At 39.6% G+C, this 24,921-nt stretch overlaps 1 protein-coding gene across 2 annotated transcripts in view; it reads left to right on the top strand.

The window, feature by feature from the left end:
- mta1 (metastasis associated 1) overlaps positions 1-19,226 on the top strand; it is a 42,178-nt gene extending 22,952 nt beyond the window's left edge. Inside the window, exons 5-19 of one of the 2 annotated variants that reach the window (XM_071498101.1) lie at positions 2,846-2,972; positions 3,947-4,010; positions 4,383-4,500; positions 6,373-6,475; positions 7,623-7,722; positions 8,183-8,371; positions 10,246-10,320; positions 10,764-10,822; positions 11,158-11,294; positions 12,995-13,143; positions 14,113-14,302; positions 14,519-14,608; positions 15,203-15,358; positions 18,030-18,179; positions 18,560-19,226. In XM_071498101.1, the coding sequence (XP_071354202.1) occupies positions 2,846-2,972; positions 3,947-4,010; positions 4,383-4,500; positions 6,373-6,475; positions 7,623-7,722; positions 8,183-8,371; positions 10,246-10,320; positions 10,764-10,822; positions 11,158-11,294; positions 12,995-13,143; positions 14,113-14,302; positions 14,519-14,608; positions 15,203-15,358; positions 18,030-18,139 (1,667 nt within the window). In that variant the 3' untranslated portion in view covers positions 18,140-18,179; positions 18,560-19,226. The remainder of the gene's footprint in view (positions 1-2,845; positions 2,973-3,946; positions 4,011-4,382; positions 4,501-6,372; positions 6,476-7,622; positions 7,723-8,182; positions 8,372-10,245; positions 10,321-10,763; positions 10,823-11,157; positions 11,295-12,994; positions 13,144-14,112; positions 14,303-14,518; positions 14,609-15,202; positions 15,359-18,029; positions 18,180-18,559) is intronic. The other variant, XM_071498102.1, reaches the window with a different exon arrangement.
- The last annotated feature ends 5,695 nt before the right edge of the window (positions 19,227-24,921 follow it).

Raw genomic sequence — 24,921 nt, 5'->3', positions numbered from 1 at the left:
CAATAAAGAAAATAGGAGTTGATTAGTTGGCAGCCCAAGGAGACATTGTACATTTACTGATTAATCAGAGCGGTGTGTTGCAATGACGGGGGGTAAAAAACCTTCAGAGTTTGTACAAGCAGGGACACGTAGAAACAAACGGCTTAATCAGGCCCAATCAGGTGCTGATATGTGAGAAAAAGTTGGCAGCACTTCCACTCTCCACTAACCAGTTTCCTGGGTCAAACCCTGAATTACTTTGTGATGTATGACTTTCAATTTGAAAGTTTTACCCTACAGTAGTATACATGGCCATCCAGTTTGCTTGGGAGCCATTGCGGAGCTCTGAAAAAGGTCCTGCCTGTGTGTGTAAAGAATCTGTATCAAGCTGATTATGTGTTTATTGGTTTATTCTTTATTAAAAATGTGTACAGTTTAGTGCCTCCACACTCCAGTATCGGTCCGATTGTTGCCCATAAAAACCTTTTTATACCAATGTTCTTCTAAAGTGATTCCTCATCTGCATAACTTACATGTTGCTGTCATTCATTTCTGTTGAAGTTCATTTTCTGCCTTTTATCATTTCAACCTAGCTGCTATGAGGAAAATCATAAAAATACAGTTTCACATCTTGGTTTTAAATGGAGATTTGTTCTACAGTGAGTCTTGTGTACAGCACAAGCAAGTCTTGCCAGTAATTAATGCACTCCATGTGCAATGTCAGTTTGATTCAGTATAGCTTTGTTATACATGTTCATGCTAATGCGGCTCCTTGTAGGGGAAACACTACCAGAACCACTATGAGCTCATTATGAGCTGCCTGGCCGGATAACTACTGGAACATCAGTAAATGTAAATGTAAAACATATGTACATGCACATGACGTAAGAATGAGGCACCTACAAAACATATGTTTCAAATATGTTACACATGCATAGTATATTTGATGCCACTCTGAGACACACACAGTTGACTTTCACACACACTTTGTCTCCTCACTTACCCTCCTACAACTTCCCACCATGGTTTTTTATTCCCTTTAAATTTGTTATTCTTTTATTAATAATCTCAGTCTATGTTTTGTTGCTTTTACATGGCAGAAGATGGAGTGAGGCCCCTGCTGTGTTTGTGTGTGTTGTGTGTGTGTGTGTGTGTGTGTGTGTGTGTGTGTGTGTGTGTGTGTGTGTGTGTGTGTGTGTGTGTGTGTGTGTGTGTGTGTGTGTGTGTGTGTGTGTGTGCGCGCGCGCGCTCTGGGCACTGATGGTGTGTCTGCTGGGTGCTGAGTGCTGGGCAGAGTGAGGGAGTGAAGGAGCACTTATTGATTTTGGCCACACATCTCTTCTCCTGAAAATCCCTTGATTGCTTTTGTTCTGCTCCCCGTCTCCCTCTTTCTGTCTCGCTTCCTCTAATGAAACTCCAAATGAATTGGAGCACGTACTGACTGCTCGCTCTCTCTCTCTCTGCCCGTTTAACTTCTGTTCTCTCATTGTCGTCTTTACTCTCTCTACCACCCCCCCACCCCCCCCCCTCTCTCTCTCTCTCTCTGCCTGTCTTTGTCTCTTTCTGCTGCTCTCCCTGCTGATTTCTCTATTGCTCCCCCTCCTCCTCTCCCTCTCTCATCCTCGCTGTCTTTACGTCTCTGTCTTCATCTCATGCTCCCTTGCTCTTTATCACTTTGGTCACACTTTCCCCTCTCTGTGCTCTTCTTACCTATTTTATCTGTCTCTCTGTTTATCTGTTTTCCTGTCCATCTCACCTTCTCCTCCCATGGTTCTCCCACCTCAATTTCTTTCCTTATCCACAGATGAGGAAGAGTGTGTGGAGTGGAGATGTTGCCTACCAGCAGCAGCTTTATATCTATTCTTATAGAGTGACTCAGGCACATGACCCACTCCGATGGGCTGGTAGCCCTTCAACAGTTGTTCTGTCCATTCATTCTTGGATTGTTTTTCACCCTGTGTGTGTGTGTGTGTGTGTGTGTGTGTGTGTGTGTGTGTGTGTGTGTGTGTGTGTGTGTGTTTGTGTGTGTTTGTGTGTGTGTGTGTGTGTGTTTGTGTGTTTGTGTGTGTTTGTGAGTGAGTGATACAGGGCACCAGGAGCCCACGAGGTTAAGCGTTGGATTAAAAGAAAGGAAAATGTAGAAGAATCTGTGTCACAGCTGCAACTAAAGATGATTTTCATTATTGGTTAATCTGCATCTTATTTTCACCATTAGTCATTTAGTTGTTTTGTCCATAAAATGTCATCATGGACATTTGTTGTTTCTAGAGCCCAAGTTAACGACTTCAAATGTCTGCACATTTAAGAAGGATCCAGCAAGTGTTTTGCATTTTTACTTGGGGGGTAAAAAAGACCAAAAATTATTAATCATCTATGAAAATAGTTGATAATAAATTTTCTGGTCATTGACTAATTGGTTAATCAACTAATTATTTCAGGTCTAAGCTACATTCTGGTTCTTTTTGTAGGTTTTCTGTTGAAAATACAGGAGATTTATTGAAAAAAATAATAGACTAATAATATATAAAGAGGAGTGTGGACCTGAGTGATACTTATGTAATAGGGGTTGAAATACAGAACTTGGAGAGGAGAATTGTGTATGTATAATATAATCAATGAGATTTTATGTAAAATACTGTGTGTGTTTGTGTGTGTGTGTCCACAAGACTCCTTCTCCCTGGAGACGTCATTGTTCTGGCTCATCAAGTGTCCGTCCTTATGCTTTATGGCCGCTTGTTGTGCACCTGAGAGTGTGTATGTGTGTGGCTGCAGCCAGTGCGTTGGCTAGTTTTCCCTGTGGACGCCATTGTTCCACCTCATCTGATGTGCATATGTTTGACCTTCGACCCCCTTTTCCCCCACCCAGGGGAGCTGGAGGAGGAGATGGAGAATCCAGAGATGGCGGACCTCCCTGAGAAACAGAAACACCAGCTCAGACACAGAGAGCTCTTCTTGTCCCGCCAGCTGGAGTCTTTACCAGCCACACACATCAGGTACCCTGCCGTACACCTCACTGGTGTTATACCACCAAATGATGTGTTGTAGTTCTTTTTATTTAAGCTTTCGCATGGGTTTCTAATTGACATTTTCAAGTGCAGTTATCTATTTCATTTAGATTTTAGTGATCAAATCAGTTTCTTAGAAAACGGGTGATTGATGACAATGTGGTCATTAATAATGGCTGAAAGACGGTTTGAAGCAGCCATCTTCATCAGCTTTTAATTGGTGGTAACAAACTCCAACACACAACAATCCACCTATACTCTGTGTGCACTTTGAGCACTGAATGTCAACAGAAATCTGCTCCTACATATAGAACAACCTTTGCTCACCATTAAGCTCCAAACCCACCTAATCATTACCACATTATTACTTGACATTTCTGAAGAGTCGCGGGAAGAGGAAACTAACATCTGCTCGAATAAAAACACTCTGAGCCGTTCGTTTAGTGCGAAATCAAGCTCAGTGAAGTTTTAACTCGACACCAGTCTGCAGTGAGGTCACATGAGGTGTTTCTCATGCTGCCAAGTTGTATTTGCTTCATACCAGAGACGTGAGTAATTAGCCGGTAAATAATTTGAATTCGGTTAAGGGATGGAGAGGAGTGCTGGATCATGATTTGTCAAATAACATGCTGTGCCAACTGGATCAGTATCATCATTGCAGATTTTTAAGATACAGTCACATCAAAGTATCGTCTTAGATAGTTCCTCTTGCAGACGGGTGTTTGGTCAAGGCTTTCATCTTGCACTTATGTAACTAGTTTTACCATGGACTTTAATCTGTGTCTCTTGTTAAATATTCGCTCTCTCTTGCCTCCTCTATGTCCTTTCCCACATGTCTTTCCTTCCTTATCTTCTTCTTATCAATCATTTGTCCTTCTGTCCTTTTCTTGTCTCTTCACACTTTGCTCTTTCCTTTCTTTCCGTCCTTTACTCTTTTTTTTTTTTCACCTGGACTTCTTCAGAGGGAAGTGCTGTGTGACACTGCTGAATGAGACAGAAGCCCTGAAGTCCTACCTGGACAGAGAGGTATGATGATATCCAGCAGCATGATGTTGTCTCCTAAATGGCGATTAGGTGCATTAGACTACAGGACGTATCTAAGACGCGTATCAATGTGTAAGAGACTTACAGGTTTAGAGATCCTTGTTTCCAGATGAATTATTCAGCGTGTAGACCCAGAATGTTCTTTTCACATACAGTAATGAGGAGACGAGAGACTAGCGGAGGGAAAATACACACATACACACACACATACACACACACACACACACACACACACACACACACACACACACATGCAGAGACAGATACACTCCTCTTTCGCCTCTCCATTTGCCCCTCTCACTTCCTGTTCCTTTCATTGCATCCTCATGCCCTCCTGCCATCTGTATTTCCCAGGATGCCTTCTTCTACTCACTGGTGTATGACCCTCAGCAAAAGACTCTGCTGGCTGATAAGGGGGAGATCCGCGTTGGGAACAAGTACCAGGCCGACATCACCGACCTCCTGAACGAAGGTACATTGTACTTCAATCTTGCTTTAATTGACACAGTTGTCAAGAGAAGTTTATTCTCACACTAGCACATTAATGTTTTCCTGCAGGGGACTTTTTACCCTGCTGTGTACTGTGATTACTTTTTTCTTTAAAGCAGCTTCTCAGCATTAATAGGGCAGACTGAGCCATAATAAACTACTCAACTTTTCATGCTTTTGTAACTGCTCAATTCTCAGGAACACTTTGTGAACTTTAAGCAAGCTTTTTCTGCCCCAAGCCAGTGGTTACCTCTTTTTTTTTTATCAGTAAAGTAAAAAAAAAAAAAAAAAAAACTAACCCAAATTTTCATGGCAATCACAGTGTGGCAGCATGATTATACACAATCAAAGCATTTAAAATAACAAATTACTGGCTGTGTCCTGCACAAGTGATGATTTCACAGTCACTCAGACTTTGGAAAGGAATGGTTACACATTACTTGACAAGAAGATGGTTTTAAAGTTACTACATGAATGCTTTATTGGCGACGACCATGTTCACAGCACAGCATGACAACAAAGCTTTCCGTTTCATCTCAAAACATAAAGTCACACACAGGCAGTAATTTGAGCAACTGAATATAAATGTGACCTGTACAGAAATGTTGTTAACGTGTATGTATGAATATCTGGAACTTAACACATGACGGTTGTTTAGTTGCAGCCCAAACTGTAAATATGCAACTACTCACACTGTGTTTCACATACAAAGTTGATAAGAAATGTGGCCCTTTTTTTGATGGATGAGGCCAGAATTATTATTTATTTTTCTCATTGTCGACAAATCCAATAAAAATAAACCAGATCCAACAATGTGATGGTTCAGTCCTCAACACTTTCAGACTTTCCTACCATGTCTGGCACTCGGCACCAAGCCCATTTTTCCTAGTGAAGACATAAATCTTTAAAAATGGGTCACAGATATATAGTTTCACTTTTTAAAGAAGACTAAATAATTTCCTAAAACAGCTGGGCACTGTAGTTTTTAGCAAACATGACTTAAACAGGAGTAAAAAGAGCATTTGTTGGGAATTATTTGCAGTTGTGCTTTTATACATATTTGGTGCTCTAGTGTGTATTTATGTCAGTGGGAATGAGTCAAAGTGAACTATAGTGCCCAGGTTCTTCATAATGTAAAAACATGTCACCCAGTGCAACCATGTGGCGGCTTGACTTGTTTTAATGGTTTTTGGATGTCACTGGAGGTCTGTGGCCCAGAGGATTACGTTACATCTGACTTCATAGACAAAACTTGTAAGTGGGATCAATTGTTTGTTGGTTTTGGTCTTTTCATGGGATTTGTTTACAACAAGACAAATGTGAAATATCACCAGACCTGTCCTTCAAACTCTTTGCAAAACAATTTTTTTAGTTAATCTGTAATATTGAAAATCCATAATTATTTTCATTCAAGCACTCTGAACGATATTTCCCAGACATTTTGGGACAATATTTTGTGCCAATATTCAGAACAAACGTGACTACTCTTCTGCCAGATTTAGGGCTCAGTGTTTTGCCAGAATTTTATTCTTAGCAGGTGGGAAAACCTCTGAAATTCCAATTAGGGCACTGTGGGACGCTAAGCTCTCTAATTAAACCCATGTTAATGAAATTCTTTTACATGTGTTAGAAGCTCAGGCAGGTTGGCTGCAGGCAACGGGCAGACCACACCTTTTCATCTCTGGGATTCATTAACGCTTCAGACAAGGGAGTAATTTTTTTTAAAAAGGGGACAAAAAAATCAAATTTGATTGTGGATTTTTGTAACTCTTATTGTACTTATGTGTGTCATTGGGAACACCATTTAGTACTTAAGAAAGTAAGTTGTATATGTGTTTCTTCTGGGTCCCTGTAGGTGAGGATGATGGTAGAGAGTTGGAGAAACTAGAGGAGAAGATCTGGGACCCCAACAGCTCACTGACGGAGAAACAGATTGACCAGTTCTTAGTAGTAGCTCGGTAAGTCAACACACAAGAACAAGAACATACAAATAAATATTTTAAAGGAACAGTTCGGCAATTCTGGAGATTTGCTTTCATGCAAATAGTTAAAGACTGAAACCACTGTCATGTCATGAAGCTTCACCCACCAGATGGTTAGCTTAGCTTAGCAACACTGGAAACAGAGGGAGACACCTAGCCTGGCTCTGCAAAGGCAACAAAATATTTGCCCTCCAGTACCTCTAAAGCTTTGCATCTTGAAAGTTTGATCTGTACAGTCCGATAGTGGTGAAGTCCTAGAGTTTCCACTGGCAACTTTCTGGTGATGACAAGACCCCAGGATGCTACTGTGCCCAGCCAGGAAACAGTCCTGTCCGGTGAAACTTTTCTGTACAGATCAAACTCACAAGATTTGTTTATTTGTTTGCGCTTTAAAACATATGCTTATTATATAACAGACAATATGTACACAAAGACACTGACATATACAAACACAGCCAGATATACATGAATCCAAAGTAAACAGGAACTTGTGCAGGAGAAGTAGGAAGCTAAAAGTTAATACACACCTTTAAACACCTCTCCTACAGAGTCAAAGCCAAGATAAACAGAATTAACTCTGAATTAAGACAATGCTAATTAGCATTAGATAATGTTAATGATGTCAATAATGTTAATGAGCATTAGAGGTGTTGTTGCTTTTGGACAGAGCCAGGCTAGCTCTTTCCCCTTGTTTCCAGTCTTTATGTTAAGCTAAGCTAACCAATACCGTGCTCCTGCTTCTTATTTAATGGACAGTGACAAGAGAGGTATCACTCTAAAACCAAAATCTCGACAAGAGAGTGAATAAGAGTAAAAATGTCTTTAAAGTACCTCAACCTTTTCATAAAGTTTGGTAATCATAGTTTTTTTTTAAGAGCTAAATATGGTTGCTTAGCAGTTCTGTGCTAGTGCTAACTGCTAACTGTATCATGGGACTGCTAAATTACTGAATATTTTATCAGGAAGCACCAGATTTAGGACTTTTGCCAATTTGTCTTTCAACACTTTTGTGCATAAATAGTTCAGAAAAAGACCACATGGAGCTGTATGAAACGATGGTGAAAGTAAACCCAAAGATCGTTTCCTGTCTCTTCATCTTGTACGTCATCTTTGTGTCCCATAGGTCAGTAGGTACATTTGCCAGAGCCTTGGACTGCAGTAGTTCTGTCCGGCAGCCCAGCCTTCACATGAGTGCTGCTGCAGCCTCCAGAGACATCACCTTGGTGAGATACACACACACACACGCACATGAAAGCAGCCTTTGGTTAAATCAGCATCACACCATAGGTGAAGAGTGTAGGAGAGAAACAGCGCTGTTAATCAAAGAAAATGCCTGTAGTGTTCATCTGTGTTTGTGTGTATGTGTGTCTGTTAGTGATTGTTAAGGCCTGTGTCTGGTTATCCTTAACAAGCACTTGGCCCCAGAAGCCTGGTGCTGGTCTATTCTGCCCTAGATCTTATCCTCATGTAAAAAACATAGATGAGAGGCCTTTTGGCAACACACACACACACACACACAGCCCAGAGCATAAGGGGCTGCACATAAACACCGTGGATTGAAAATAAAAATAAAAGTATGCCCTTCCAAGAAGTCAGTAGAATATTGCAGAATTTCATTGCATAAATGTTCAAAACAATATGACCAAGACCTGAGACTAACATGTTTTTCTATTTTGTCTTTAGTTTCACGCCATGGACACCCTCCACGCCACGGGCTACGACATGACTCGAGCCATCGCAGCACTGGTGCCTCAGGGTGGGCCCGTCCTCTGCAGGGATGAGATGGAGGAGTGGAGCGCCTCAGAGGCCAACCTGTTCGAGGAGGCACTAGAGAAATACGGCAAAGATTTCACTGATATCCAGCAGGACTTTGTGAGTAACAAACCTGTAAAAAAAAAAAAAAGATTATTTTAACATTTCACATTTTTGGGAAATATGTGTATTTTATTTTCTTTGCTGTGAGTTACCTGAGAAGATCAATGCCACTCGCATTTCTGTCTGTTAGCCTGGGGACAGTTATCTTAGCATAAAGACTAGACTTGGTGGTAACTGCATGGTGATAAAAAGAGTCCAGACTTTCACAATGAGTCATTTTTACACTCTGGAGTTAGTTGGTGTGTAGTTGGAGTTTTATTTTATTTATTTTACGGTTTTTGACTTCAACAGACATCTTAGTTAAATTAATGAAATATTTTATAAGTATATTACTATTTGAAGAAAACTAACAGACATAAGAGTGGTATTGATTTCAAGAAAGTGAATTGCATTAGATTATTTTTACAAATGTGGAGAGATGTCTCACCTATTTTGATATATCATCTGATATATCATGTGGTGGGGGTCTTTTTAAAGACTTTTTCAATAAGGTATAGTATAGCGTAGTCAAATATAGTATAGCATAGATAAACATGGAAGACATACTGAGCTCTTCGTATGCTCCTTATCAGCCAGCCCAAATCTAATGTAGAGATGTGTACAGTAAATATTCAGTGCATCAATAATTGCTGCTTATGAGTGCAGAAACCACAGAATTAGAGCTGAACTTCTGCAGCAGATATTTATACTTGATATAGGCATTAAGCTGATCTAGCTTTTACACAGCGTTCAAGCAAAATAGTAGTCTTGGAAGTGAATGCGGCAGCCAGCTCTTACTAAAGAGTGAAAATGCTAAAGCTGAGAACGGTGAGCATCCAGCCCTAAAAGCATGCCAAAGAAATATTTCTGAGGAGACTTAGCGTGAGTGTTAGTTAAAAGCCAGGAGGAAGCTGTAGCTCCTCGCCGTCCCCTGTGCCTCCAGCTTGAAGGATGGTGCTGCCGTTTGTGGACCTTTCTCCTCCACATTGTGCTCAGCTCTCACTGTGTGCATCACTCCACCACCTGGTGGCTGGCTGCTGTCGGTGCCGCTCGCTCTCGTTTCCACCCAGGCCCTCTCTCAAACAACAGGGACTACACCACCATTATGGGTGGGGCCACTACTTTGACAGCTCATTTTCCTTTCAAACTTCTTAGAGGGAAGTTTACAGAGCAACTTCAGTGGCCTCAAACCGATTTTGTGGCCAGTTTGTTGTTTTTGTCATTTATGCAAAGAATCTTTTTCGTGCCTGTAATTTCTAGCGATGTTTAAAGCACTAACAGATGGGAACGATTTGCCTAACACGCTTACCTCTATTACTTCTTTTCAAGACTTCTTTGCTTATTTACCTCAAACATACCGCTTGTTTTTGACCGTATTCACCTTCATCTTTAGTTTATAGGTCGGCTCAGAGCTGCTGACATCATGTTATTTAGTCTGGTGGTACTAATTGGTTTTATTTCTTGTTAGTCTTGTGCAGATAATGCTTGTAACAGAGATGTAGTGTTGTGTTGTGGTGTTGTGGGAGAGCTTTTATGTGTGTGTTCTTGATGTTATTACATTGATTGTTTTGTGTTTGATTATTTCATTTTATTGTCATTCTTTTTATTATTTATTGACTTATTCATTTGATTCATTGACTGTTAATGTCCACCAATGTGTATTTTTGTCGCAGATGATTAGTGAGCACGTTCACAAAAAGTTTGGTAATAAAAGAGACTTTTTGAAGGTTTTAAGGTGATCACAGTACTGTTGACTTTTTACAAGCTCATCCTGGGTTTTGTTTTTTTTGTTGTTTTTTTAAACCAGTCACCTGTCAGTGATGTCTGCTGCCACCACGGTAATAACCATTAGACTGAAATATTGATAATTTTTCCTTTCTCTCCTTCTGTAGTTGCCCTGGAAGTCCCTGACAAGTATTATTGAGTATTACTACATGTGGAAGACCACAGACAGATATGTACAGCAGGTAAAGACATCCATTATACGAAGTTATTTATAACTGTCTATATTGTTTCATGATGATTTCACTTTCCTCATAACTGTTACACATTGATCTTTTTCTGAAAGCCTGATCTGATTTACTGTACGTCCTGAGTAAAAAAAAAAAAAAAAAAAAAAAGAAATATTGTTGATCTTTATTGATTCGTTTACATTTTATATACACCTTTAAGCATACATTTCATTCATTTCATTCATTTCAAAAACATGACTTGTTTAAAATAAAAAATCATAATCAAAATGATCATAAACTTATTAACCTTTATTCTTATTAATAATGGGTCAATTGTCAATATGTCGGTCTTGGTCCAGGACCCTTTTTTAAATGAAGTAGTTTAATGGTGTCCTAAACTCAATGTTGATAACTTTTCCCTTCTTCCTCCTCCTCTACCTCTGATGTCTCTGCTCCAGAAACGATTAAAGGCAGCTGAGGCAGAGAGCAAGTTGAAGCAGGTCTACATCCCCAACTAGTGAGTACAACTAGTTTCTGTGTTTAATTATATTCATCAGAGGTGATTTGTGCTGCACTCTGTCATCTGACTACACTGAGATATAAAGAAAAGTTTCCAGTTGTTCTGACCTTCGTAGCAACATTTGTGGTGTTGCAAAGCTGGACATGTGCTGCTGTTGTCAGAGCACAGACCCTTCTTTCTCTCTATTAGTATTCATGACAGCTCTCAGTACAGGATCAGTGTCTGTGGCAGCAGCCTGATGAATGTTATCTATTCTCTTAGTGACTGTACACTGAGTAGGCCTGTCTTATCTTTGCTGCTCTGACCCTGTCTCTGTTTCTGTGCCCTGACAGTAACAAGCCAAACCCTAACCAGCTGAGTAACAATGTAAAGCCGGCTCTGATGAATGGAGCAGCGGGTGCAGGGGTCCCGGGACCTCCAGGCTCAGGACAGACCCCCACCCTGGGCAGAGCCTGTGAAAGCTGCTATAGTAAGTCATGAACATGTGTAATACAGCTGTCATGCTGTTTCTTTGCTTCCTGAAGCAAGAGTCGTCTAGTATTGGTCTGATGTAGATTCCAGTACACGATGAACTTAGAGGAATTGCTTTGGCTTTCAAGGGGACTGTTTCATTTTTATTATGTTTTTGATTTGAATGAAAAACAAAATCTTAGTTTATTAATTCTCAAGCCTCGTCTTTACTCCGAGACACAATGTAAGATCTAAACATGTTTTCAAACACAAAACACAGGGACTTTTTGTGCATCACATACCACATAACTACATCGTCCATGGTTCAACCCCCAGCCAGGGGATCTTTCCGGCATCTCTAATGCCTCTCCAGACTGTCAACTGCAAAAAAAAAAGAATCATCTTAAGGAAAAAAAAAAGGGAATTTGCCTTGTGTCATTTGTGCGTATTCGACCACTGAACAGTGTTTACCCAGTGTACTGCATTAACTGTACAACTATTAGCTGTAAGAAGGCTAACAATGGACACACTGACTGTGTGTTATTCTACAGTTTCTCTTTTTTTGCTCTTATCTCTTTATGTCAATGAAACAGATTGATGAATTCCCAGGATTAGTGTGAATCTTTTTGATCACGTAGAAATGTTCACCCCATGCAGGCCTGTCTTGGCATCAATTTGGAACACCCAAGATTAATTCAAGCCTAACTCCTGACAGTCTATGCAGTCATTATGCCTCTGAAATTCACTTTGCGCTCTGTATGAACACAAAGTACGACAAGACCTTTTAAAAACATTTGACAGAGCATAAAAACCAGTTAATGAGAGGAGGGTGCTGAGTGATTGGCTGTTTATTGACGTTTAAAATGAGCGATCACAGAGAGCATTAGAGGCAAAATGGGGTTGTGCCCTTAAATTTACACACAGTCCCCAACTGTGACTGGGCAGGCTTATTTCATAGTTTGGCAATAGTTCAGTTTCCCATGTAGACACCAAAACACAAAACCACTAAGCCATATTTATCCCCTCTGGAAACCAGTTTTGAAAAAGCGTAGTATTTGGATGAGAAAATCATCAGTTTAGTGCATATGAAGGGTTGAAACAGAGAGAAACGTGGACGTATTCAAATTGAATTACTAATGTGATGATCTGCTGCTGTTAAAGGCTCGTTTACATCAGTTATTGTAAAAACAAGAATAACACAGGCTGAGATCTGCAGTGATTTATGTATGTGACCAAGTATACATTATTACAGCATCCGTTTGTACTGTTATTTTAAGATCTCAGCTAATAACAGTATATTTCAACAACTAAACACTGAAGTGTACATCCAACTTGTGTTCCTCAGTAAATCTTAAATCTTGTGTTTTCATCAACACTTCTCCGCAGTAGACCACTAACTTATTTAAAGAGCTCAAATCATCATCACTGCTGTCTGCTTGTGGCACACGTGATATTGGATTTACAAAATGGAGAGGAGAGGGAACAGTGCTTCGTGCCCTGCAGCAGCGTATTGTTGGAGTTATTTTAGTGGTTGTAGTTAATTCAGTGATGAATGATTAAAGCTTTTGCTCTCGCTTGCACGAACATGAGAATGCATTCATGATTATATGTGGATTGTGAATCATCATGTGCACGTTCTCTAACGTGGGTGTGTGTTGCTCGCAGATACTCTGCACTCACTTTCTCTGTGATTGTGTGTGTGTGTGTGTGTGTGTGTAGCCAGCAACTCCTACCAGTGGTACTCGTGGGGACCTCCCAACATGCAGTGTCGCCTGTGCGCCTCATGCTGGACATACTGGAAGAAGTATGGGGGGCTGAAGATGCCCACGAGGCTGGATGGAGAGAGGCCTGGACCTAACCGCAACATGGTACACACTAACGCACAGAAACACACACCACTGCGAATGCATCACTGGACACTGAGTTCACTTATTCTGCAAATCACAGACAACAGCCTTACTGTTTTCCTTTAAGGCTTATCTTGCCCTTAAAGGAATAGTTCATCCTACACTGGTAATGCAAGTAATTCCTTTGGCTTAAAAATATCAAATGATGGAGCAAATGACTCTTCATAGTCAGAGCCCAAGGCGACTTCTTGAAACTGTCAAAAACCCAAATATTTTCAGTTTACTATCATACGTGACAAAGAAAAGCATCAAATCCTCAAAACAATATGACAATTTTTATTTTTTCTGCTAAAGTTAAAAGAATAAAATGAAGTTTACACCACTGATTCATACACCTTAAACAGGAAAATCCAAACCTTCCTTCAGACACTCAGTCTTTAGCTCCAGAAATACAGTATTTTAAGGAGGTCAACACTGAAATCACACCATACTCCCTGACTGTAACTTAAGTTTTATTTCTACATTTTGCACTCAATACAGACTCTCAGGTTACAACTTTGTCAAACTGTCCCCACAAGTAAGTGTATGCTAATGTCCAAATGCAGTAAATGTGCGTGTATATCTGTGTGTTATGTCAGTAGATGGGACTAAGTACCACAGACACAGGAGGGTGAAGGGTGTATATTCCACAGCGAACTCAAGTTAATTATTAGCTATTAAATGACTGCGGTTGTCTGCATTAGTCAGTGCGTTAAATGAATGGTACATTTTGGGAAGCGTTCTAATCAGTATCAGTAAATCCAACTGATCAATCCATTTCAAGTAGCGATTTAGTCCACAATGTCTTTTCCATCAGTCAGTCGATAACTTGTCCCTTCCGTTGTCCACCAGCATTCATCAGACTAAGTGTAAGATGTTAATGCTCCGCCTGCACACACAGAGATATGGCGTCTAACAGAGATATTGTTGTTGCTGCTGTCGTACCTCCAGAGCCCCCACGGCCTGCCCGTCCGGCACAGCGGCAGCCCCAAGTTTGCAGTGAAGACGCGACAGGCCTTTTACCTGCAGACCACGGGCCTGACACGGCTGACTCGCCGCCTCTGCCAGGACATCATCAGACCACGATATCTGGCCAGGCACCCCTACCTCCCCGTCAACACAGCAGCCATCAAGGCAGAATGTAAGGAGCTGTTTCTCCTCTGAGCTCTCTGTATGACGATATCACCTGTCCTGATCGTTCCGCATCTGTTTGAACACTGCGTTGAAGTTACGTGAAAGGAAAGCAGTGACCATCTTTTGTGACATGACACAGATTGTGTTATTGTTGTGCACAGTTTTTTCTGTTTCCTCACATCTCAACTGTGTCATCCATTAAGCTTTTACTGAATCTCTACAGGTGCCCTGCGGTTGCCAGAGAAGCCGAAAAAGCCTTTGCCACTGAAACCTGTGGAACGTAAACCTCTGGAGTCGGTGGTTCGGTATTTAGGTGAGAAGAAGCTGCTCCCCTACTGCATCTGGAGCCGAGTTCACATTTGAGTTTCTTTTTTTTTTTTCCAGTCAGTTTTAACTGCGTTTGGAGTACATGGATGATTTTGGTTGCTTTGCTTTGTTCTTAAAATGAGCATATTCGTTTTCTAAAAAAAAGTTTCTCTCTTAAAAGAAGTAAAGCTTAAAGTTAACTTAAAATATTTTAGCACCTTCAGAAACACATACGCAAGTGTACAAATCTTGCCTGCTTTACGAAGGCGATTTGCAGGCACTGCTTACACAGGTTGCGGATGCGTTTTGAAATTATCTGTCACTCACGACTTTCAGATAAATTTCTCTTGCATGGTCGCAAATATAGCATTTGTTTTAATTGGTAAAACAATCATCACAATTTCATGTCATTAATTGCAGCTGGCCTGTTATGAATTTTCTGAAACAGGCCTCTATGGCTACAGCATTTTCACCTCTTGTTCCAGTTCAGCCGTTTAAAATAATGTGTCACTTGCACTGACTTGTTGTCCTCTCGTCTTAACAACCTGTTTCTGCCTCTTGTCTTCTTCCCTTTCTCCCTCCATTTCTCCCCGTGTTTCAGAAGCACATCCCTGTCCAGTCAAGCCCGACCCACCAACTCGTGGAGCGTCCATCTCTACAGGCAGCCTGACGCCCATCAAAGCCTCACCCATCCTCAACAATGGCTCACCCACCATCCTTGGCAAACGCACCTATGAACAGCACAATGGAATGGATGGTGAGTGAGCTCGAGTAGACAGCAGTAGACATACAGTTCAGTGTTTGTGTCTGGATTTGTATCTGTGTCAGTGTTTGTGTTTACTTTCTCGGCTTCAAGCAGTGCCGTTGAACTTCCGCTCCACCAGATTTACACATAAGGTTCAATGTACTCCTCCTGAGAAGAACTAGTCAGTGTGAGAACACAGTTGTCCTCTGTGTCTCTGGAGGATGTTTCCGAAGTGAACTCTGATGATGCCGTCATGGTTACGTTGCCTTGGGACTTAAATATTTTTAACAGAAAAAACATGATGTTTGGACTTTGACAGAAGTAAACATTTAGGAGACAGATGTTCTCTGAAAGGTGTTATCCAGCTGCAGTATAAGAAATGTAGGAACCAGTGTTTTTTTTACCCATTGCTTGATTGAAGAGCAGTCCTAAATTGTGGTGTGGTTGTATTTTGATATTGGAGCTCTTTCCCCAGTAATCATTTGTAAATCATTTCAAATATCAGCACACTGTAAAACATTCAACTTGATTAAATATGTGATGTAGTTGACGATGAGGACGATATGAGATCATTTCCCAGGTTTTCCTCCTCTAATCTGAAAATCATGATCAGTCAATTAAATGTACTAATTACCTGGAAGATTTAATATGAGACTTTTAATGAGATGTGAGATTGAAGGGAATAACTTGAATTAGTCCCAGTTGCAGTTTTTTTTTTTTTTTTGGTGTTAGTTTATGTGCAAATGTGGCTCTAATGTAGCACAAACTAAAATGTAATACATTACATTTAAATGTTTAATATCTCTGCCAAACACGGGTGATTTGAATATTTAAGGAAAGTGGAAAAGCACATCTGAGCTCCATGGCTACAACACACAGTTAAGATCCACTGCCGAAGGGTTAAGAGTTTGTGTGGGGCTCTTATTTTGTTTTTTGGGTTATGTCCCACTTTCCCTCTCCCCTGTGAAACGAGAGGGGAAGAGACAGACTGAGAGATCGAGACAGTGAGAGTATGCCAGAGAAAGATGGAGAGAAGAGAGAGGGAGAGAGCGGATCGGCCTTGCTGCTTTAGCTGGAGGCTACAGTCTATGTTGTCATGGTAACAGTGAAGAGGAGGAGGAGGAGGGCTCGGTAAGTGTATCCTGAGGGAAAGCATCTCCACTGGTCTGTGAGCCCACCTCAGGCTCGGGCTTGGGTAACGCACCAGGAGGAGATTTGGGTTGGAAATGAGCCAGGCTCCAGGATTAGGGATAAGTTTTTATTTTTTATTTTAACACAGACCTGTCGACTCAGTCATTCATATTATGGTAATTTGACAGAGGCTGAAAAGGTTGGTGTAGAATTTTTTTATTTTTTTATCCTCAATCTCTTAATCATAACAATTTTTTTGAATTTTATCCTTTGTTTTAGTTGTTAAATCAGGAGATGATACATTTTGGTTTCATTGAGCTGTGCTGGGCTGCAACTGACGATTAATTATTTATTATTTTCTCAATTAATCAACTAATTATTTGGTCTATAAATCAGGAGACACAAACAAATACCCCTGAGTGCAAGTGAAACATTTCCAGAGCTCAGCATGATGTTATCAGAAGTCTCGTTTTTGTCTGATCAACAGTCCAAAAACCCCAAAATATTCAATTTACCAGGCAGCTCTCCCATCTGAGAGCCTGGAGCATCACATGCTTTTGGCATTATTGCTTGAAAAATTACTGAAACCATTGTCAAAATAGTTGTGGATTCATTTTATGTTATTTAAGTATAAGAGTATGTTCAGAGGTTGTCTTTTTCAATGTCAGAGTTTGATGTTTTTATACAAACTCTGCTGGACAAAGGCTGAAAGTTAAAAGAATCATTTCACATTTTGGGAAATTTCTTTGTGAATTACATAAAGAATGATGTCACTCAAGTATAAGTGTGGAGCTAGATGCAATTAGCTTAGTTTAGCATAAATACTGGGGACAGGAAAGAGCCAACATGACTGTGTATCTCTGGAAATTACTCATTCATATGTTGTATCTTGTATTTTAGTTTTCAGGTGAATTATGGGCTCTAACTATTCCTTCTTTGTAAATAGTGAACTTTACCTTTAAATTGAAGATTTGGCTCTAGTGTGGCTGTGGAGCGTTCAGTCACTTTTTTTCTGCAATTGTTCAAATGAATCAACAGACCATCTGCTTTCTCTGTGTTTGGATCATTTGTTTGATCATGTGTTTGAGTCATTTATTTATGAATCTTTGTTATTTGTCATGTCAAACTCATTGGAGTAGCAAAGCAGTGGTTTACACAAAAATGTATAATGTCCCTTTGAAGGACGTGTGGGAAGTTACAAGACAAATTTTGCATCACTTAAAGTTGTACTTATTTCTGTTAACCACACACTGGTTAATAAACAAAGAAGTAAGTGGTGCTGTCAATTTGCTGAGACACGTGAAATGTGGAAAAGTGATGGGAGACGTGGGAATGTTTAAGAAGAGTTTATGTTTTGGGGTTTTTTTTTTGGTAATAAAATATGGTTAGACCAAGTGTAGAACAAGTCAGATGTATTGGTGCTATAAGAGTATTTAATAGAGCCACTAGAGGGCAGAAGATTTTAACCTTAATATATTAGGTAGTAGTGGTGGACTGAGGCTGAGTGTGTTTTTCACAAACCAGCATATCCTGTTCTCTTCCTCCTCTGTAGGCTCTAAATCCAAAGTCCTGGCTCCACAGTGGGACATCATGGCCAAACGGATGAGCGAGGCGGGGCGGCCCTCGGCCTCCCTGCAGGACGAAGTACATGAACTGGACTGAAAGCTCTTTGGGAACAGCCTCTACTGCGAACCCCAGTCAGGTGAGACTTTCTCTTTGTCATAAATGTAAGTATATTTTACAAAGGAAGATATGTTTGATTTATTATTTACTGACTTATTATTATTTACTGACTGCTTTGTTTGACCAACAATTCAAATCTCCTAAAGAAATGTAATATACTATGATTTAAAACAAAGAATCTCAGTGAAGGAGGAGGAAGTAATGAATGCTGATTCATTTTCTGAATCATTTCAGCTCTATTACTGTCAAAATCCTGTGGTTCTTCAGTTTGGCTTTAGTTTTATATAAATGGTGAAATACAGTAGATATCTCTTGTAATGTAACTGTGAGTTGTATATTATTAAGGTTAATAGAAGATCAACCTGTTCGTTACCACTTTCTTTTGTGTCTTTTCAACAGCAGAGGGGGATGAAATGGAAAAGGCCTTTTCCAATAAACCATAGCCGAGGGCAGCTGAGGGAGGTTGAAGCTGAGAGGAGACGACGACATTGGCCATCTTTCTTCAGTCAGTACGGGTCTGTCAGACTGCTGAAGACCAATCCATAATCGATCAGTTTGGCTGTGGTCAATCACACGACTGACTGTACAGGACTGTGTTTATTACTTACATTTCTTGTTATTACTGTCATTGTAATTATTGTTATTGTTATTATAATTTTTTTTTTTACCAACTATAACTCAGCTTATTGTTTGTCGATCAAACGATGGAACTTGTTAAGTTTCATAAAAAATGCTTGCAAAACCCTGTGGAAAAGGGTGGAAGGACTGTAACATAAGCCACTTGCATCTTCTTTGTTTGTTTTTGTTGGTTTTTTTTGTTTTGTTTTTTTTAACAAGTTAAATTCAACAAGGAGACGCACTTTTATTTCAGCGACATGAGTTAACTCCTTGTCTTTGTTTCAATGAATTTGAATGCTTTATGGGAAATCTTCTGTTTTGTGAGCCGGCCCTGCTCTTCGGCCAGAGAGGTTTAACTTATTGAGAAGGACTTGCTGTTTTTTCTACCTTTTTCACAAGTAATGCATCTATGCTTCGATAATGTAATTAAAAAAGACAATTGATTTTCCCTCTTCTTTTGGTGTGTGTGCATGGAGGTCAGTGGTGCCAAAACTTGCACTCAGTGTTCTTTCTCAATCTGGTATTCACTCGTTTTTCTGCCTCACACAGGTATGCAAACAGGGTTTATGCAAAACAACTGAAGATTTCAATTCCTTAATGATTTCTATACTTTGTGCCTAAAAAGAAATATCAGTATTAGAAAAGATTGAATGCACAAACAGTCGTGTTTTGTAAGCAAAAGTCTACAAACAGCTAAAGAGCAGGAATGTAATCTGCTGTCGTGTCCAGTTATTTTGTCAATGTGTCTATTTTATGTTCGCCAGTAGCAACCTTGCTTTCCCAGCACACAACTCTTCAGCTGCATGACTGATAAAAACAGTCACAGTGGATCCATCAGCTTTTATGAGAAAATATATGAATATCCAACACACCTGCTGCTGACATTTATTTTTGTTGTATCCATCTCTATCTAGATGTTGAGTTTGTTCTTGACCTCGGAAACAGAAGTTGTTATAATAATAATAAGAATAACATATAAAGCACTTTTCAAAACGGTTACAAAGTGCTTCACATGAGAAAATAAAGTTGAATAATTTCAGCACACTATATTCAACACAATCAGACAATAAAAGTACAGGGAATGAAACATTAAAATATGAAAGATTAAAAAAAAAAAAGACATACAAAAAACAAAACAGAAACGTGGCTTTTGGTTGGGAGGCAGCTGTTCTAACATCTGCATCAGCCAGAGGTACAGTTTCCTGAGAATTTCAAGATCAACTGTCACACTGTCGCTTTGGTGGAGGTAGAGGAAGAGCGTGACGACTGAACCAGTTACCTTTACGTTTTCTGTGTACAGTAGCTTGTCCTGTGGAGGAAGGACGGTCAGCACTCAGACTGAGGAATCATCCCAAACCTATAATTTCACTCTAGATAGATTGGGCTTCAGAAAGTATTCAGACCCCTTCACTTTTTTCCCCATCTATATAAACTCAATAACCCATGATGGCAGTGACATGTTTTTAGAATTTTTTTGCAAATTTATTAAAAATCAAAAACTGAAATCTCCTAGTATTAGATCAGATTTTTTAATTCAGTACTTTGTAGAAGCCTCTGATTGTCCTTAAGTGGCCCAGCTAAAGCCCAGATTTAGGTCTCCTAGAACATCTATGGAGAGACCTGAGGATGGCAGTTTACAGATGCTCCACATCCAATCTGCTGACGCGTGAGAAGATCTGCCGGGAAGAATGGGATAAAATGCCCAAATCCAGGTTTGCAAAGCTTGTAGCAACTTACTCAAGAAGACATGTTTTTACTTTGTCATTATGGTTTATTGTTGTAGATTGATGGGAAAAATGCAGTTTTATCTATTTACAATGAAATCTCCAACACAAAGTGTGAAAAAGCTAAAGAGGTCTGAATACTTTCTGGAGACACCATACATACAGTTTCCCTTAGGGAAGATACAGCAAGTGAAGATGATCATGTGTAAAAAGCCACATTGAGATTTGGGAATGTTTTAGTCAGTGCTTAAGGATCATAACACCTCTGTGATCTGTGGGGATGAAAGCACTGCAGAACTTTTTTTCCCCCTTGTTTTAAAAGCCACTGGGAGGTCTGGAAATACTTAAAAAGAAAAAGCATAAAACTTAGATTACAGTTTGTGAAATACTACACTAGAAGAGATTAAGTGTAATCATAATCAGTTGTGAAAGGCTGTGTCCAGTCCAGCTTTTCGCCAAGACAAGAAATTTGTCCAAGGCCTATATGGTGCTAAAGAGTCAGAAACTTAACAAGTCATAGAAGTAATCAATGAGGTCGTACCATCGATCCTCAAGGTTGCTGGTACACCTCTTAGTTCTGATGAGAAAACTGACAGCTGTTTCTAAATCATCAGCATCAGTCATCTGAAAAACGATTTGTATACAATGAAGCACATGGGAGCTGCCCCCTAGTGGATCATTAGTGCGATGCAGAAAAGCTCATTTTGCTGATTTTGGGAAACTTATGGTAAAAACTTTTTTATAACTAACTTTTTCATAAATAACTTTTGATAACTAATTGAAACACCATGTAATTACTGAAGCTTCTGTGCTTTATTCTGTTGTAATATCATATTGAACATGTATGTATCAAATACGAAAGCGCAGATATGTCTGTAAATCCTGAATTAATCATTGTTGTGCATTTTAAAGTTTTTACATTTTTTTAAACTCATATTGTTTACATTAACTAATTGAACAAATCGAAGGTTGATTTTCATTTCTATAAGACATCTACAGTCGAATTCTGAGTGTATATACATGTGTAGTTTTAAAACATCGCCACAGCAGGTCCAAACCCCAGATTCTCTGCAGCAGTCAGCAGATGGCAACGTGAAAAGTGACAAGTAAAGGGTCAATAGAACTGAGTTGCTTTTTTCCCTGCTGTAAAAACTGGACACCGCTGGAATCCAGGACGACCACAGCTGCTGTTTTCAGAGCGTTTTCTCAAGTCCAAAGCAATCATATGAAAATCAACAGTAGTTACCAGGTTTTGGGGCAAATTCACTCAGCGTTAGAAGCAAAAATCCTCAAACACACACCCAAAACAAACCTATTCAAATTATATGATTAACATGGTTCAATATTTAAGGACGTGATCTCCAAGGAAATGTATGTAAAAATGGTAGGAACCTGTTAAAGCAGACTGGGTGTTGGAAACACCTCACGTATCCTGACACCTGTGAGCTCACAGTGTGCGCTCACACCTACACTTTGATCTACCAGGGAAATAACTGTTAACACAGTGATCGCTGAGTGACTCTAGTTGTTCACCTGCGTTTATTCAGATTTGTTAATTTCTGCATGTGCAGTCACCATTAGAAGTGATCAAACACACATCAACCTGATGTAAGTTTTACACCTTTAATATTTGAAATAGATTCCAGATCTAAAGGCCCAGCTGACTGAGAAGAAGAGTGCATTTGGGTCAGAGATCAAGGAGGAGCTGCAGAGGGAGAAGACTGAGCTGAGGAGAATCGTACCCACAGCTACTTGGATCAGAATAACTACCAGCTCCTGTCTCTCTAAAACTCTTTCACTCTTACGTCTGGTCATTTCCACTGAGTCGTATTGATGTAAAACTCAGTGTCGTTCACAGACTGATAAAACAATCTGCTGCCACTGCATTTCCATTTGGAGCCCCACAGAGTGTAGAGACATGTAAATGTACGTGAAAGGACTGAGGGCCCTGTTTGCTTGTTGTATTTGTTTATTATTGTCACTGTAAAACAGATGAAGTCTTTGGAGATGAATTAATGATTTTCATTTTAACATGGTCATAGAACATCTACGTGAATATGTGAAAATGGAAACTGGATCATCGCGTTTTATTTTAATTTTTACTTAAATAACACATTACTGTGGGAAGTGGGGTCACATGACTGCTGACCTGAAGAGCACAGGTGTTGCTGACTGGGCAGCTCACACAGGTGCTTTGAGTTTTCTTTGTTCTGTGTCCTGAGCTCATTCTCTGTTTGTCCTTCAGCTGAGCTGCTTCCCTCCATCATTTCACCTTTGTTTGTTGAGTGAGTAGTTTATTTCATTATGTTTCCTCAAGTCATGTTTTTTCTGTTTTTAAGTGACTATATATTTAAAGTGAGGCTGTACTGATGTGGTGATTCTGATTTAGAATTGATAATATAATAGAATTTGACCTGTATGTTCACTTTCTTTCATTTGTAGAAATGTAACCACTCACACCTGACTGACTGACTGCAGGTAAAAGATTATACACTTCAAATGGACCCTGCTGATTGCTTCTCCTGCTTTGTTTTTATTCATGAAGTCATGTCCAGTGTAATCCAAGAACACGTGTGAAAAATTACATTTTGATTTTCAAGTTTACATGATCATTTGAATAAAGTCCCCCATTGGTTTCTATAATGACCTTCACATTTCTAATTTTAGTCTGTTATTTCTCTGCACCAGATGCTTTGAGGGTGGAAACACTATAATAGAATCATGGGTTGTGCTTCTAAAGGAGAACCCAACCCTTTTTAAGAATTCAGATTTCAGAATAGATTGGTCTATAATTGTGAGCAGGCAGCGCTCTCCTCTAAAGCTGGAGACCAGAGAGAGAACCTTAAAATGTGTGATGTTCTATAACAATGAATGGAGCTCTGATGCTGTGAGGCTGTGAAATAATTGTGTAATTTCTTTCACCAAAATGAGTGTTTCAAATCTTAAACTTCATGTCCACTATATAATCCTGATGAGACACAACACAGCTGCTGTAGTGAGGACAAAGCCTTTGTCTTTTTTAAAATGTGACATTTGCAAGCAACTCTACATTTGCAGAGTATGTTTTTCTGCTGTTGGTTCATCATTTACACTCAATAGCTCTTAATGTGGGAGGTTCAGTTAAAAAGAGTGATGCAATTCCTGAATTCCACCATTTTATTTGTCACTTAGGATGTTTATTATTATGGAATATACATCCACTGATACTTAGTCAGTGTCCCTTGTGTTGTCTGCAGAGTACTGATGTGAGGATTCTCTATGATTTCCGGCTTTAGGGCAGAGTGATGCATGTTTCTAAATACAGACTTAACTGTCCTTTGGCACAGGAATAACATTGGTGACATTTAAGCCTTTTATTTATAATTAATAATCTAATTAATTTAATCATTAACATTTAATAAAATACTGTGTCATAACTTGACAGAGGTGAGACGGTTTGACTAGGAGCTGGAAAGTGAGTCAACTTTATTTCTAGAGCTCATTGAAACACAGCCTGAGCTGAAACCAAAGTGCTGCACAAAGGACAATTAAAATACATAAAGCAGTAAAACAAATGTATAAAATTGGTAAAACACAAGGAAATCAAAGTAAATATACTGTTTACAGAAACATACACATATTAACAAGACCAAGAAAATAACAAGGAGCAAATACACAGTCATAGTTATGTAAATGAAAGGATGTGGAGCAGCTCTGCAGTCTCAGATCTTTGACTGCAGCGTTTGACATTTGAACCTGTACAACAGTGAATCAAACCACCTCAGATATTCAGCCATGTTTACTGTCTCCTTATTCAACAGCAACATTTACTTTGTACCGACATCAAGAGTCTGCTGCCCCAGTTCTGACACTCACTTGTATTCAAGTGTGTTTTCAGCGTGGAGAGATGGTGACGGAGGTGTGGGTGGAGGTCTACGGGTCAGTGGTTGGCTCCTGTGCAGAAGAGAGGAGAGAGGTTTAGATTCACTTGACTGGACGATTCAAACCAACAGGAAACTGACATCTTTGATTTCAAATGATAAAAAGAAGCGGGAAGACCAGTGGATGGAGAGAAAAAGAGGTGTAGTTTAATTTGAAATTAGAGGAAATACTAAGAGTGAATCATTTGTTTCTGAATCACTAAACTTCTGCTGTGATAAGTTCAACAAGCTTTTGGTTGAAGTTGACTGATTTTTAGGCAGACGGGAGTTTGTCCACTTCATCGACCACATCTGTCCAGGTTTTTACAGTATTTTACAATCACAGGGTCAAAGCCTCATTCAACATGGACACTTCACTGTGAGTCCATCACTTCAAAGTTGCAGAAAGTGGGTTTTTTTTTTTCACAAGGCAAAAATAAAATATCAGTTTCAATTTGCAAAACACAAACTGCTGTACTCTGAAATGAAACTAAAAACAAAGGATCTTTAAGGATCTTAA

The sequence above is a fragment of the Trachinotus anak genome, unplaced genomic scaffold (assembly GCF_046630095.1).
Source record: "Trachinotus anak isolate AG129_WGS33_773 ecotype Australia unplaced genomic scaffold, CSIRO_AGI_Tana_v1 ptg000015l, whole genome shotgun sequence".
Lineage (NCBI taxonomy): Eukaryota > Metazoa > Chordata > Actinopteri > Carangiformes > Carangidae > Trachinotus > Trachinotus anak.
The sequence above is the reverse complement of the archived record's forward strand: the minus strand, read 5'-3'. Positions and strand labels throughout refer to the sequence as shown.